Below are 15,722 nucleotides of genomic sequence, written 5' to 3'. Positions count from 1 at the left end.
TGTGTTTTATAATGGTTTTATGAAGTTATGACACAGTAAGAAAAAAAAGAGCTCCATTCCTCCAAGTTCTTCTTCAGATTGTAAGGTTTTACTTTTAATTGTTGCTATTCTGTCATTCCACACATCACTATAGGTATAAGTTTGTACCGCGAACCATTTGGTTGTCACTGTCGGAGCAGTGTTTGGAGGACATAGAGTGGTCGTGGCAGACCATTCATTAAATCTAGAGATGGAGAGACATTCCCTGTCCTCATATTCAGAGTTCAAAGGTCTGTAGGTGATGCTGGATAAAATCTGGTCTAAGTCTTTGGGAAATTATACACCAAACATTTTATTGAATCTTTGTCCCATTTCAGCTAAAATATTTCTGAAATATTTATAAATAGTCTGAAATAATTAGAAGCAAGGATTTGTGTCATATGTTGAGTTTGTTGATATAATTTTTGTTTATGATTTAATTTGCAAATAATGCCAATTTTTACCAAATTAATTTCCTGAAGAGTCACCTCAGATTATGTTTTGTCTTAAAATATGTGTTGTTTACATTTTATTTTATTTTTTATTGTTTGTTTGTTTTACATGTTTTAGACAATTTATTACAAGTCAAGCACACCGCTCTACCATTCTCCAAATATCATTTCTGTAGCAGCTTGGCTTTCGTTCCTTTCAACTTTTAAATGACAGTTTGACAGATGATCCATTAAGTTCAACTTGCTGAACTGTGTTTTTGTTCGTTTGTTTGTTTGTTTGTTTGTTTGTTTGTTTGTTTGTTTGTTTGTTTGTTTTACACCATCTATGAATGGCTTAATGTTTTCAGTTTATCTGGTTTTGTATTGAATATATTTAAAATTCTTGTACGGTTTGAAAAACATGTGTTATAATATGGAAGTAATGTGAAGTACGTGTGATTTGTGCAGTGCAGAAATGCATACAAAACACTCTTATCTGTACATTTCAAAGTGCCATTAAGAAAGAAGATGGATGTCCCGGTGTGTGAGGAGCTTCAGGCTGAATGTGTTGTTTTGCTCTGCAGGTAGACCTGGTGGGGTCAGAGAAACTCAATAACTCCATGGGCTTCTCCATGTTCTTTGTCGGGCTGGGTTGCCTCACAGGGCCTCCTTTGGCAGGTGAGTGAATCACGTCATGGAAAACCTTCAGGCTTCAGACATGTGCTAACCCACTTTTCCACATGCATACAATAACAAACGCTTACATGTGTGCTGCATATGAATGGAATTGTGGCTGTGACGTTACTGATCGAAAGTGATTTGTTGCACAGAGGGCAAGGTGAGTTTTGTATGTGTGTGTGTGTGTGTGTGTGTGTGTGTGTGTGTGTGGGTTGGGGGGGGTCGGGGGTGGTCCAGAGGAGCTTCAAACGGAGTGAGTGAGTTGGGGGACCAGCAAAGGGGTTGATAAGCCATTCTTAGGGACATATATTTTTTTGCGGGGGGTGTTGTAGCACATTTTTCCATGGGGCCCTAAATTCTTTGCAGTGCCTCCAAGTGTGCGTTTGCCCGTCTGTGTGCTTGCAGTCACTGTGGAGTGTGAAAACTGAAACACACAGGAGAAAAACAACCTATAGTAAGTGCCGCCCTCTGTGCAGCCTGGGATTTTGAGGTTGCTTTGACGAAAATGCATACAGGGGTCACTGGGTCAAATTTCATCCTGCCAACAAGTGAGTCAAGTCTAACCCTTAGAAAAACACTGTTCATGGCTGGGTTTGACTCACTTTCTTTAAGTGATGGCAGATTGCCTTTGTTAGCCCTAGAGAGCTGTTTCTAATCTGGGATATGTTTTTTATCACAGTGTTCCTTTGTTACATCAACTACACCTTTTCTAGGTCAGCTATGAAAACAAAAAAAAATAAACAAGACAGATATCAATCATCCTCTCGAACCAGACCAGTTTTTATCTTTCATAAAGGGGACACTGAAACTTGCACAGAACTGATACAGCCTCGTCATGATCAATGCATATATTCACCACACTTTCCTTTCTGAGAATATGTTTCCAGGAAAAATAACCTTATAGGTAACATTTGGCCCCAGTGGAGGCAGAGGGGGGTTCCTTTGAACCTATTGACATGGTCCCTGCACACTGTGTTGGGCAATCCCCTTAGAGGAGCTTATGGATTTCGGGGTTGAAATGTGACTAGTGACCCCCTTTAGGGTGACACGGAAATAGCGTGTGGCTCTGTTTACATCCCTGCCTGCGGTTCAAGTGAGAAACGGACGTTAGGCAAACTGAGGTCCCTCCTTCAGGCCACAGGTTGTGATAACATTCCTGTTGTTCAGTCCATCTCTTCAGGATCACCAAGCGTCTGTTCACTGCCTCTGCAGCAGCTTCACTGCCGCTTTTTATCTGGCTCGGGGGCTCTTGTCTCACTCCAGTTCACATGTCTAAAGTGAAATGTCAACATGGATCGTGTAAAGAAATCAAACACAGAAACACAGGAAGTTATGAGTCACCTGCAGGATAGTTTACACTGAAGTCACGAATGCTCAAAATGTGATCCCTCACCATGCTGTAATATGAATATGTCAAATGTGAAATATAAAGAGTTTATATTACATGAACAATATCCATTATGGGTTTAAAAAAAAGGTGAAATTAATCGTATAATATTTGAAAGAACGTTATCGTCAAAAATAGTTTTATGAACCAATGTCCATGTCATTTTTGGTACAACCCTCTGACAGGACAAACTGCATACAGACGTTTGTTGTGACCTGTGGCTTTATTAATAGTTTACAGAAAATCTCTTGAATGTTGTTTTGGTAATAATACAGTTATGAATGTTCTGTAGTACACAGAGAAGCACTGATGGGGTTTCCATTTTCTAATAAGCCATCAAATCAGCAGTTATACATGTTAATAAGTGATTAATAGAGAGGGGTTTTTTTTAATAATAAATCAATACACTATCGATAAATTCTTTTTACCCATGGATTTTGCTTTGGACATTCTGCAGCTCTTTTCCTCATGATCGAAAGAGCTAGAAAAATTAAGTAATTGCTAGAAGATGATAAACATCAACTCTTTCATGAAACCTGGGAATTGTGCCCCGAACTGTCGAAGAAAAAAACGATTCCTGTGATGTTTGTGTTTTGCAGGGTTCCTGTACGACTACACTCAGACTTACGACTGTTCTTTCTACCTGGCTGGGCTCTGCTATCTGCTCTCCTCCCTCTCGCTGTTCATGGAGCCGCTGGCTCAGCGCTGGAAGGCCAGGAACAAGCTGACCCGGGACAAGAGAGCAGAAAGCAGCTGTAAGACCAACGGCTGCTTCGCCCCCGACCGCCTACAGAACGGCGCTGTGTAGGAGTGAAACCCAGGGAAGGCCTTCGATCTTGAACCAGCATGCTCATAACTTGCCATAGGCCTGCATACCTTGGACCTTGGACTCCAGCTTAAAGTCGGGACCCAAGTGACCCTTAATTTCAGCAGGAACGTAACACAGGCCAAGGAGAAGAACTGCCTAAGACGTCTGAGAACATACAGTAGTCTGGGCAACGGTCAATAGATGATTATGTTGAACTTAAAAAGCCAAAATTTTAGTGTTCTGCAAACTATTTTATCCCGTTCTTGTTCTTATCAGAGGTACATGCATCCAAACCGAAGATAATCTCCAACATACTGCACATTTTAACTTTAGCAGCTTTGCACCTATAACTTGTTCAGTCTTTCTTTTCTCCGATACGACAGCAGAACGCTCACCTTGCAGTAACTTGTCATTGCACATCATTTTTACAAACTCAGCTCTGCAGTTGAACTCGAAATCCTGTCAGCTATTCCTTTCTGTGGTGACATCAATGGAAGCACACATCCATGATGAGATAATTTTACCTGATTTCTCTGGAAGCATTTACCTGTATCTGTAAACCTGTACTCACTGCTTCGCACTTTGGGGCAAGTTGTGATTATGCTGCATGACGTTTCCTCTGATCTTTAACTGGCACACAGTGAAGATACTGAGCCTCCAGTTAATTGCAGCCTGCTTCTATGACACAATGTGTAATCTGCTCTTTAAAGCCAAAAAGCAGCAACTGCTTCAGTAGTTAAACAGAAGAAAATGTATCTCTTCCTCCAACAAGATTATTGTAGATTGTATGGCATGTGCGAGCATTTCCAGGTATAACAACTTTAACATTTTTTTGGTGATGCACTCTTATTGTCCGTTTTATAACTTTATTATTAATATTCTGGGCTCACCATTCAAACTTCAAAATGTCCAGCTCATTAAGGACATCTGTGCTTCCTTTCAGATTAGTGGATATCTGTCTTTCAGCATCTTTCCCATTAGAAATGAATGGACAGACATCAAAATTTGAACACTTTCTTTTCCTTTGTAGTCCTCCATACTCATTCATACTTGTATCTTAGTACTTCAGGACTTTACTTCCATCTTTTCACATCTCGTATTTTCTCTGGAATCGCAGTTGAAGCTTTAAACGTTTTCGGAGCTTTTCAGGAGCGACGCTGTGTGGATTGTGCTGGTGGCACTGACTTCTAGCAGTGGAGCGTTCAAAGGCAGTGGGAAGTTCAGGTGTCAGCTGTGTTCTGCACTGGCGCATAAACTGACCCTTCAGCTGCTTTCACTGATTTCACACAGAGTAACCCTTTTAAACTCTTTCACGTCTACTCACTTCACCTGCTTTCATCTCCTATTTTCAACAAACTGATACTTCCACTGCTCACAGGTGACTCGCTACAACTGTCTGCAGCATTTCCACTTTCAAATTTCAGCTGCTTTAATTTCAAATGACGCTTCACCTACTTTCAGCAGTGAAGGCATCTTTTGACATTCCAACTACTTTCATGTCTTACACTTCAGCTGATTTTTACTCTTCAACTGCTTTCACTGACATTTCCACCAACTGACACTCCTCACAAACTTCAGCTGTCTTTCCTTCACTCATTCACTGTGTAACTTTTATCTCTTACGCTTCAGCTAACAGTTTAACCACCTTCAGTGCCTGAACAGCTCCTGAGCGGGAACAAATGTTAAAATTTCAGCCACAACACTTCATCTGATTTCAGCCGCCTTCAGCTCTTCTACTGACGCTTCAGCTCCTTTCACTTCAGATGACAGTTTCAATGCTTCGTCTTCAACTGTAATCACATTTTAAGGCATTTTATCCTGTTTACAGTGTTTGCACCTGCACATTTCAGTGCAAGCGAGCATGCTTAATTTTTTTCTTCAAATCTTCAGTTTTGACCTTTTAAATACTACAACGAAACTACAACTGCCTTTCTTCTTTAGTGGGTCAACAATGATAGTACACCTGTTAAATCAGCATCTTCAGATGAGAAACTGCTCACGCCGAGCTCATCATTTGCGAGCCGTTCTATGCAAGTGCACACAGAGAGATTTTCCTGTTATTGACAGCTCACTAGCACGTCATTCAAACTGTCGCAAATATACCAGCTAAGGAAAGAAGCAGCCTGTTTTCTCGAGATTTGTATGTTTCCAAAATGTTTTGATCACAGTTGGTGATGCAGCCGATGAGCTCCGCTGAATAGCAAGGATGACTGTCATGTTGTCGACCTCATATGTAGATACACAGTGCCCCAACTGGACTGGCAGGAAACAGTTGCCCAGCCTTTACAGTGCCTGCAATTGGCCAATTAATGGCAATGCAACTTAGAATTATCTTGTGTTTATATGTGGAAGTCTGTTGGTTGTTGAATCTTTTTTTTTTTTTTTTTTTTTTATGTAATTGAGGTTTTTGTGTTTTCACCAGTTTGCCTTACAAGGTACTGTATTGTATCTTTACTAACTTTCCTGTGATGTCAGCCAAAGACACATTAGAAACCTACCTACAACTTGAACCTTATCGTTAGTAAAAAAAAACAACAAAAAAAACAGTTTATGTGATTTCAATGCTGACCACCCGTTATTCAGTCACTTCCAAGTCTTGAGGACAGCCCAGACTCCAGTGATGGACATGAATTTTGTTACGCTGCCCTCTTGTGGCAGAGGAATGCTTCTACTCAAAGAATGCTGTCTCAATTAGTACCAAATTATTCCCCCTCAGCTCACTTTCACAATACTAAGCAAGGCTCTTTGTATTGTTTCAATAACGACAGTCATGCACAAAAGCTCTTTTGACTCACGAGTTGCATTCACCACCAGTTTGCTTTTGTGATTGAGGACCACTGAATATTTTGTACCATAATAAATCTTTTATGAAAGTATTCAACGCTTTAAAAGTAGATTTTGGTTGGGGATTATTTTACTTAGTAATGTGGATATTTTAAGGAACTGTATGTTTGAGAAATATCTTGAAATAATTTCTATGTCCTTTTGGTGATGTCTCAAACACCACTGATAAGGAACTGAGCTCTGTTTGATGGCATCTGATCTTGTGTTTTTGTTGCAGCAGATGAATTTATGGGTAAAGCACTGTTTTGTCACAACTCTGGCTCCTGGATTGCGAACCGATAGTTTAGAAAATATGCTTAACCAATCATAGATGTCCTGTTCTGAGCCCTTCGAGTTCATTTTTAAGCCTTGTAACAGTGCACAGTCAGCTGCAAAAAACTGACATGTGCCTCAAGTCTGTTCTTGTGTAATTCAGACAACTCAGCAATAAATTAACTCATACCAGAACAATTTCTATCTCTCTGCACAAAACACTCACAACTTTCAACATCTTCAACATATTTTATTGATACATTATTTAGACACGGTGACACGAATAAACATAATGATTTGACTGTATATATTACATTCATTTAATCTTAGGCTTAAAAGTAGGCCCAACACATGCTTGCAATTATTTCACTTTGTCAAAAAAGGGTTCAACAATTTACATAATTTCAGATTGTTCATGTAGTGTTAATCAAAGCAAACAGGTTACTTACAATAGATGACAGTTGACGGTGTGTTTACGGGCAGCCTGGAAACAAACGGATGCACCTGTCCAGCAGAACTCTGCGAAGGACACAAACAAATGTGTTTTAATCTTGACAGTGTTTGAAAATGCTTGTCAGTGCAAGTTTCTGTGCAACCTGTTATTAGAAATTCAAATGCTGTTTGACATGATATCCAAGTGAGTGCTTTATACTGCGATGGACTGCACTGAAATCAGCATGGAGAGCAAATCAAGTGTGAAATTGTAATTTGTGGCTTTTATAAACTAAACTGTTTGTTGACCAGTAAATCAGATAATCTTCCTCACAGCAAATATTATGTCATGTTGAACTGAGGTGATTATACAATACCACGCTGCACACCAATCTTCAAACCAGGTTCCAAACAAGTGGAGACTCTGTGTGAAACAAATAAAAACAGAATGCAGTCATTTACAAACAAACTGTGTTTACTGACAACAGATTTATGACATGTTCCTGAGTCCATGCAGTCATATCCTTTATCATCCTCGCTTGAGGACTGAGCCTTTCCAGGATGCCCCTTTCATACCCAATCATGATACTCTCACCTGTTACCAATGAGCCTGTTTACCTGTGGAATGATCCAAACAGGTGTTTTTGGAGCATTCCACATCTTTCCAGTCTTTAGTTGCTCCTTTCCCAACATGTTTGAAACATGTTGCTGCATCAAATTCAGAATAAACAGATATTTAGAAAAATCAATGAAGCTGATGAGGTAAAATAGTAAATATATTGTCTTTGTACTGTTTTTAGTTGAGTTTATGTCAAAAAGAATTAGCAAATGATCGCATTCTATTGTATTTATGATTTAGACAGCGACCAAACTTTTCTGGAATTGGACATTTGTGAAATGTTAAGATATCTTATGGTATCCTTGCAAAGGACTATAGATAACAACCCAGTTCCTTAAGATTAAAAATGGTCCTATTTTCTTAACACTGTTTATCAACATAAAGCTGTCCAAACATCAGTCTGTAAATCAATGACTAAATTAACTGATCATTGAGCTAAAAACTGAAAGTTTATTTTTATGCGCATATTTACCTTAAATTATGAATCTCATTTTCAAACAAAACACTTTGCCAAGTGTGTATTTCTGCTCATACTGATGAGTAAATATTTAGTTGGCTGTGATTAATTGACACAGTGTAACAAATATCATCTATAATATAGTGGGAGCACAGTAAAAGCCATACTGGTATCAGTGAAGTGCTGGCAGCCAGATTGAAAGTATTGATTTTGTTTTCACGAGCTATACTGGTGGCATGTGACCGAGGCACAGGCTGCAGGCCAGACCTCCTTTATACCTTGTCTTAATAGTGTCCATTCATTAACTGGAGGTTAGCATCATTTGGGGCCTGTAATCATTAACATCTCCTAATGCAAAGACAGTTCTGCGGCAGAAGTCATTTGCTTATGTCATCATAATTCCTTCCAGCTGACCAGCTCTGAACTGATAATAATGCTTTAGGCTTGGCAAGTAATGTAATAAAGGTTTCTTTTAGCACAACCAATCAATAACTATCTATAATCATTAATGGCTTACTGACAACCTTACGCATGAATGTGAGTCTAAAGAGAGACTGCAGTGGTTTGAAGCTGCTGGTTGGATGGCCATCAACCAATTAGGCCACTTTTCTCACAGATCACATCACATTAACGTTACCTGTATTTCTTCTTCAACAGAGACAAGATCAGTCTTTAAGTGAATGATAATAATCCCCATTTGATTTCACATCTCCACTACGGCTGCAACAGCTGAATGTGCAGTGTTTTTAAACATAAACTATAAAAAGTCACCAAATTATATTTCAACCCTTTACATCAATTTTGCAATGAATGCAAACAAAAGCTTCTGCAGGAGTGTCTTAACCAAAAGGTTCAATCTGGATTTTAAAATGTTTGCTGTTTTAGACAATTTCTCATCAGATTGGTCTGTTTTTTGTTTTTTTTTAACTGCTGATCAAAGCTGCAATGGGTTACTGTGGGCAGTAAACGACGCATTATCTTACACAACTGGACTGATGCCAATAAGGTGGAAGTAACATCAGTAATAACGTCAGTAATGACTTTGGCTGAAAACGACAGTGTTGTGCATGTTATCGAAAACATGGTGTTGACACTTCATACTTACCACTGCTGCTTAAGCCACCGATACAGAGCTGGCAGGCAGCACTTTTCCTCTTTACTCACCCTCACGCCGTTTCTACACAGCAGTCGTACAGTGAGAGCAGCTCTGTCCTCGCTGTCTGGTGTGCATGAGTGTGATTTGTCAGGTAGACTGTGAGAGGGGAAAGCAGGAGCTCCGTGGTCCTGAAGATGGCAATGTTTCTCTGGTGAAGCGAGCGGTCCTTCTCAGCACAGAACACAGCATTTGTTTTCACACTAATATGACTAAAATGGATGACAGCAGGAAATGGAAACTTTCTTTCCTGTGTAAAGTGGCCATAAACTTAAATGAAACAGGTCTCCTAGAAGAATCTGGGGGAGGGGTGCGGTCCGCAGTGTGGATTCCTTCCAGCGGTGTCAAAAAGGGTACAGGGACACTTTTCCCCGTCGGTGTTTCATTTCCAAGCTGCAGCAGACCTCAGATGATGATGGAATACAGCTTCAGCGCAGCAAACGCGTTTTCACTCGTCTCCTCGGAGAGGGTTCAGAGGAGAACACAAAGATGGGAGCAAACAATATTCCTGGCTGAGGTTTGGGCCAATCCTCTTGCCTGAGCCAAACTTTAAGTCAAATCAAATCATAACTGGGCAAAGTATAATAAAGACAAATCAGCCCAGTGGTTCAGGTTGGCATCTGCAGCGAGACAGCCTGAACTGTAGGTGCTATGGAAATTTCAGAGCAGTGTCACCCACAATCTCCCGAGTGGAGTGTGTGGCGTGGTGGCGGGGTTTCCTCAGCTCCTACTCAGAACCAGGAACAATGCGCATGAAACCTTTAGAGCACTGACCAGGGAAGACAACAGGATACTGCCGCGTGCTGCTGCTCCGGCCCTCGACTCCCGAACTGCACCGCCGTCTGCCGCTGCCACCGTTTCACGCTGTAAACTGGATTTCTGGCTGGAAACAAGGGGCGGCAGCGGCGGCAGTGGCTCCTCCGTCTTGAGCAGGTGTTCACATGCCAACAGGAACAGTTGAGGGTATAACAGTGGCTCGTGGGAGAGTAATTTAAGATGGGCAACTTAGGAGCTCAGCACAGGCCTGTCAGCAAACAGCGATCCTCGCGTGATACAGAGGTCTCCCGTCACTGGTGCTAAACAAACTGCAAATTGTCTCCCTTTTGGTGTGCAGAAACAAAATTTCAAGTGACAACTCCTTCGAAACACAATAAGGCATGGCAGCTTGTTTCTTCAATTCACCTCCATCGAAGAAACATGATTCCCTTCAAATGAACAATTTATTGATAATCGGTCACATTAAGTGCCCAAATGCACTTGCAGGTATGTGAACAGCTTCGCATGGGCTCTACGGATTTTCCTTTCCCATGACATCAAAGTGTACATTGCTCAATTTTCCATTTAAAACAGAAGTCATCACAGGTGCAGATGGGACACACAACTTAAAAGTTGCCTCATTAGTGAGGACCCACAAACACTAGGCTGCCTTCTCTGCAGAGCGTTTCAGCTCTGCACTCGTCTCCTCTGGAGTCCAGTGTTGAAGTGGGTGCAACGTTCACACATGACAATTTTCCGACATATTTGTTTTCAATACATATTAAACCAAACTCAGCAAATTATAACTCAGGGTGGGTTACTATTGCATGACAAACAGACAGTGGCAAAACAAAATACGGTAAGTCGGCCTTGGGAACATGTTGGCAGGCATGAGTAAAATACTGTCCAATTTAGACCTTTTTACTTTAAATATTAACTGTAAAAATGTTTCTAAAACTTTAAAATGACACAAACCCAACCTACTGAACAAATAGCGGAGTTCTGTTGCTTTGAACCAACATTTTACTGATACTGAATGTATTCTTGGAGGAGCTACTGGTTTCAGAGAAATAAATGAAACAACACAAAACTCTCTAAGCTTTTTATCCATTACTACTGTAGTTTTTTCATAGATCACATTACACAACCATTTCTAAGGTAGGGATGCACAAAGTAAAATGTGAAGTAAAAAATATGAAAAACATGTTAGTATTTGCTTCACTATGCTATGCGTATCGTGTTATGGGCTGTTCCCTGGGCAAAAATCTCACATCTGTTAGTATTCGGCATCCCACATCGAGGCGACATAACAATTTAGTTTTACCAGTGGACACACACCCGGTTCATTGTCTATCCTGCAATTTGGTATTCTGATGTTGAGGAACACATTAATTGAAGATTTGCTCAAATTCAAACCGTGATCCTGGTCATAATTTGCCATTCTTCAAACACAATTCACAGCGTAAGTAACTGAAATGTGTCATGTTTATCTGGAGAGGTTTTAAAGTCTGCAGCTCACAACTCTTCTTCAGTGCACCACATTCACCAGACTTTGTCAGCCATATTGTTGTCATCAGGTGGTTAGACGGTGGAAAAAAAAACTCATCTGGTGAATGGAGTGTGGTGTGCTGAGGAGGAGTTGTGGTACAACATATTTTGACCTTCAAAATGTTACCAGGAGTCTTTCTCCAAAGAGATGAGCTTTGAAACTGCAGAACCAAATCCTTCACCACACCTTCAGCAAAACCTCCAGCTCAGAAACTGTCATGCACACCTTTGCCTCCATCCGTCAGAAAGTCATTATAGCAGACACGTTATTGCACTGCAATTCAAAGCTTTGAAATGGGATGTTTTCTGATTTCCCTCATGTAAATACCTGTGCAGCAGGTAGACACAACAACACCTACACAGTCTCAGGTGATACAGCACATTAGCCCAGAAACAAACGTGACCTTTGTTCAGCTTGTTATTTTCAGCGTTTGTTAAGACTGCATCAGAGAGATGTGGCTTCAACACTAATAGCTTCTGCCCATTTTATTGTAGTGGAGGTGTTACTGTGTCTGCTCGCTGCATTTCTAAATTTGCTGGTTCTTTTCTTGTAGTCGAGTTGGGAAGCTAAGATTTTAAACCTGTGAATGAACCAAAATTTTGTTTTCTATAGGACTTATCTCCTCTTAAATGAAACTGAAATTTATTCAACAAATGCTCCTCATATTTTACTGTTTTACAGTACTGAATCGCTGCAGGTTTATGACCTGGAGAGCATGTCATTCTCCCTTAAAAAATAATTTCAAAAACACACTTCCTTTTAGTTTTGTGGGAGGGCACCGTTTGTCCTTAGAGTGGATTACATGGCAACATACAAAGTACTCAAGAACCATACTAGTGTACCCCATAATGCAGAACACACAGCATGCAATAGTTACTGACATACAGCAGACATTTCTTTCTTTTTTTTTTTTTTTTTTTTTTTTAACACCACTTGAACTTAGTGTGTTCTGACTTTTTCAAGATGCTCCGCGAACCACAATCATGACCAGATAGTCCTCTTCACTTTTAGCCAGAGCTTTGGCAGAGGAATCCAGGAACTGCTGGGAGAAATCACAGGGAGGGAAAGCATGAAGAACCCCTGTGTTGTCTTTATCTCTGCTCCCCCCCACAGGCAGACTGATGACTCCAGCTGCTTGTTTTTGGTTGAGGTAGGACACCAGGTTGCGAAGCGGCCGCTGAGTTGAGGCCGCGGGGTCAGTCGAAGACGTATCCTCTGTGGCGCCAGGAACTGCCAGCAGAATGGCGTAGCCGCCGGGACCCGCCACCTTGATGCGTCGGGACACCTCGTCGAGCTTGGGCTGGTCCAGACGGAGACGCTGGGTGATCTTTAGCTCGCTCACCTGCCTCCCCGTTGTGCCGTCTACAAGCAGGTCGCTGGCCACGTTGTGGTCGCCCTCCAGCAGGTGCATGTTGGCTGGGAAGTTGCTGTTCTTGAGCAACAGCATGCCATGCCAGGCCAAACCGAGTTTCATGCCGTCTGGTTTGGATGGCTGGCCTCCCTTGGCGCTGCTCTCAGAACGTTCTCTTTTGTTCGGCCCCTTGCCACCATCGCCTGCTTTGCGCTTGCGCTCTCCAACAGCCAAAACACTGCTGCTCGGAGGTCCCTTGTCAGAGAGGCTCTGGTTTTTGAGTCTCCGTTCAGCCCCACCTCGTTCCAGTGCGCTGTGATGTTCTCGTGTGGGGGAAGGTCTCTCGCCCCGCAGAGGGCGCTCTGAGTCACTGAAGCGTCCTCCATCTCTGCTGCTACCTCCAGGACTAGCATCTGGAGAAGCACGCCTACGCCTTACTGTCCTCTCAGTGCTGTCAGGGGAGTGGTCTATATGGCGTCCATCCTCCATTACACGACGCTTGCGTACGGCTTCCCGTCCCTGCAGCTCTCGTTCCAAAGACCAGGGCTCCCGTGCCCGCCGCTCACGCTCCAAGTGCTCCAGGGGCTCAAAGGGTGAGGCTCGTACCCGATCACGAAGTGCTGGGTTGGGCCACTCAGTTCCAGGAAAGAGCTCTCTTTCCCTGAAGTGAAGCGGCGGTGGAGTCCGTTCCCTGACCCTCAGAGGTTCAGGAGTGGCACGGTGGACAAACGACTCGGCCACCATGTCAAACGGTGGTATTGGGAGAGGCTGCAGGAACTGCTGCTGGTAACGATGCTCAGTGTCAGCAAAGTCCACTCTCAGTCTCCTCTCTGGACCTCCCAGCGGGAAGCCCCTCATGTGTGTGCACGCTGCTTGTGCAGCGTCCAAACTTTCATACTGAATGTAAGCCCAAGTGTCCCCCTTTCTGTAGTCTATGGTCCGTATAGTGCCAAAACGATCAAACTCTCTCGCCAGGGCAGCTAAAGGAACCCAGGGTCCAAGTCCACCCACCCACAGACGCGTGGTGGGAGTTGCTTTCCCATAACCTATCTTTATGGGGTTGCGGCCAACTACTTTTCCAGACATACTAAGCTTAGCACGGTGAGCCATGTCAAGGTTCTCAAATTTCAGAAATCCATATGTGCTGATTTGTCCCCTCGTGGGTCTTTTAATGTCCACTTCTGATATGACCCCAAACCTGTCAAAAGCTCTCCTCAGGTCCGCCTCTGTAACAGTTATGTCCAGATTACCTAAAAACAATGTCCTGTTGGCTCTTTGGTCATCTTCTGGAGATATAAAATCCTCCTCACGAAAAGCTGCTCGCTCCGCAATGAAAGCTGGACGTGCCCTGGCTTCAAACAGGGCAAACTCTCTGTCCCGCTCCAGCTCTCTGGGTAAAGGGGGCGGCGGGGGAGGGGGGAGCCGTCCCAAAGCCAGCTGCTGCAGCCGGTAGTCTCTGTACCCGAGTCCGGTGGGCGAGAGTGGTCTCTGCAAATGTCTGTGGCTTTGAGCTGCACCATACAAGTCTCTCTCCACAGGGGAGCGGCTTCTCCTCCTGTTGATGTACACCGCCTCGATTTTCAGCGGCCGGTCGTACAGCACCAGCCGGCCCCTGGCGTGCTTCGCGGCTCTGGCGTCCTCCGGCTTCCTGAAATTCACAAACGCTATCCGCTCGTCGTTGCTGCGGCTTATCTTCACGCTCACATCTCCGAATTTTTTAAATTCGTGAAAGAGTCCGTCCTCTATGTCTTCGTCGCTCAGCTGGGCGCCGAGGTCGCTTATTTTTAGGGTTTTGTACTCACTCTCGGCGCCGGGCGGCTGAACCCGCTGCTCCCCCCGTGAAGCGGTCCTCGGTGAGGCTAAATCCAGCGTCAGGCTCAGGTTGTGGTTTTTGCCGACGGAGGTCGCGGCGGCAGACAAACTGTGATTATTTCCTGTCCGACTGTGACCGTCGAAATCTCGGTCTCTTTTTTCGCCGAGCAGACTCCTTCTCGTCGAACCGCCGTCGCTTTTGGTAGAGCTATTTCCATTATTACTCCCACTGGAGACGGAGATAGCCCCCATTTTCTTGCTGGTCGGGTGGCATCCTCCCCTGTCTCGAATATCGTCCAAGGCCCGGGAGCGTTTTTTAATCGGCGACCGCTCTTTACCTTTCATTTCAGTCCACACGGAGCCGACCCCTGGGACGTCTGGGCTATTTTTGGTGCTGTTTCTGCAACGGAGTGCAGAAAATTATTGAAATGAAAAACGGATTTATTCAGTGCCCCTGCGGCTAAACAACAACAGTCGCCATTTTGTAAAGATTACTGACAGGATCCTCCCCTTCGACCTGATTGGTTAAAAAAGTGGGTGGGAAACTTAAAAGTGCGTGTCAATCACCCACTGAGACATTTACGTGAAATAATTTATGCGTTTTTCGCTTTTTACAACTAACGAAATCTTCCATATTAAACATTATGAGCATAACAAGGTAGTATTTATTTAGAGATTTACACTATTTACACTTGTGGCAGGGTTATGTGAATGCATTGTTTTGTGAGGCGTTACTGTTTGTTTGTTTTTTTTTGTTTGTTTGTTTTTGTGTGTGTTTTGTTTTGTTTTGTTTTTTAAATTTGGTTAAGTGACTTTATTATTATAGACAGTGCGCACATTAAAAGTATAAAATGACCCGATTCCGTGACAGTAACTGTATCTTTCCCCAGCAGGGAGTGATGGAGAAACATTTTACACAACTCAACCTAAACCACAAGATGGCAGTATTTGTGCAGAGGCCATAAACCTACAGTAGCCGATAAGCCCTGAAGTAATCCTTAAGAATGACTTAGATACGACAGGCTCACGGTGTTGCTCCGTATGTATTTTGTAATAAGTATACAGAGACCAAGCGTCAGTCATAACTATGTTGACTGATGAAAAATGGAATTAATAGCCTCTAAGTTAATGGGTAATTAATGAGCCTTGTTAAGTAGTGGAGGTTTATTGGATAG

The 15,722-nt window shown here is 42.8% G+C and overlaps 2 protein-coding genes across 2 annotated transcripts in view; one reads left to right on the top strand and one right to left on the bottom strand.

The window, feature by feature from the left end:
- slc16a4 (solute carrier family 16 member 4) overlaps positions 1-5,866 on the top strand; it is a 28,210-nt gene extending 22,344 nt beyond the window's left edge. Inside the window, exons 10-11 of the mRNA XM_070967653.1 lie at positions 1,034-1,127; positions 3,114-5,866. Coding sequence (XP_070823754.1) covers positions 1,034-1,127; positions 3,114-3,322 — 303 coding nt within the window. The 3' untranslated portion in view covers positions 3,323-5,866. The remainder of the gene's footprint in view (positions 1-1,033; positions 1,128-3,113) is intronic.
- Positions 5,867-6,647: 781 nt separating this feature from the next.
- Positions 6,648-15,037, bottom strand: rbm15 (RNA binding motif protein 15). The gene has a single exon (XM_070967651.1). It carries the CDS (start codon positions 14,890-14,892, stop codon positions 12,343-12,345), a length of 2,550 nt encoding a protein of 849 aa, XP_070823752.1. The 5' UTR covers positions 14,893-15,037; the 3' UTR covers positions 6,648-12,342.
- Positions 15,038-15,722: the final 685 nt, after the last annotated feature.

The sequence above is a fragment of the Chaetodon trifascialis genome, chromosome 8 (assembly GCF_039877785.1).
Source record: "Chaetodon trifascialis isolate fChaTrf1 chromosome 8, fChaTrf1.hap1, whole genome shotgun sequence".
NCBI classification, from domain to species: domain Eukaryota; kingdom Metazoa; phylum Chordata; class Actinopteri; order Chaetodontiformes; family Chaetodontidae; genus Chaetodon; species Chaetodon trifascialis.
Note: the sequence above shows the minus strand (reverse complement) of the source record. Positions and strands in the feature narration are given on the sequence as shown.

Bases quoted from the DNA above. Each gene is read 5' to 3' on its own strand.
- rbm15 (XM_070967651.1), bottom strand. From the start codon at position 14,892: ATGAAAGGTAAAGAGCGGTCGCCGATTAAAAAACGCTCCCGGGCCTTG.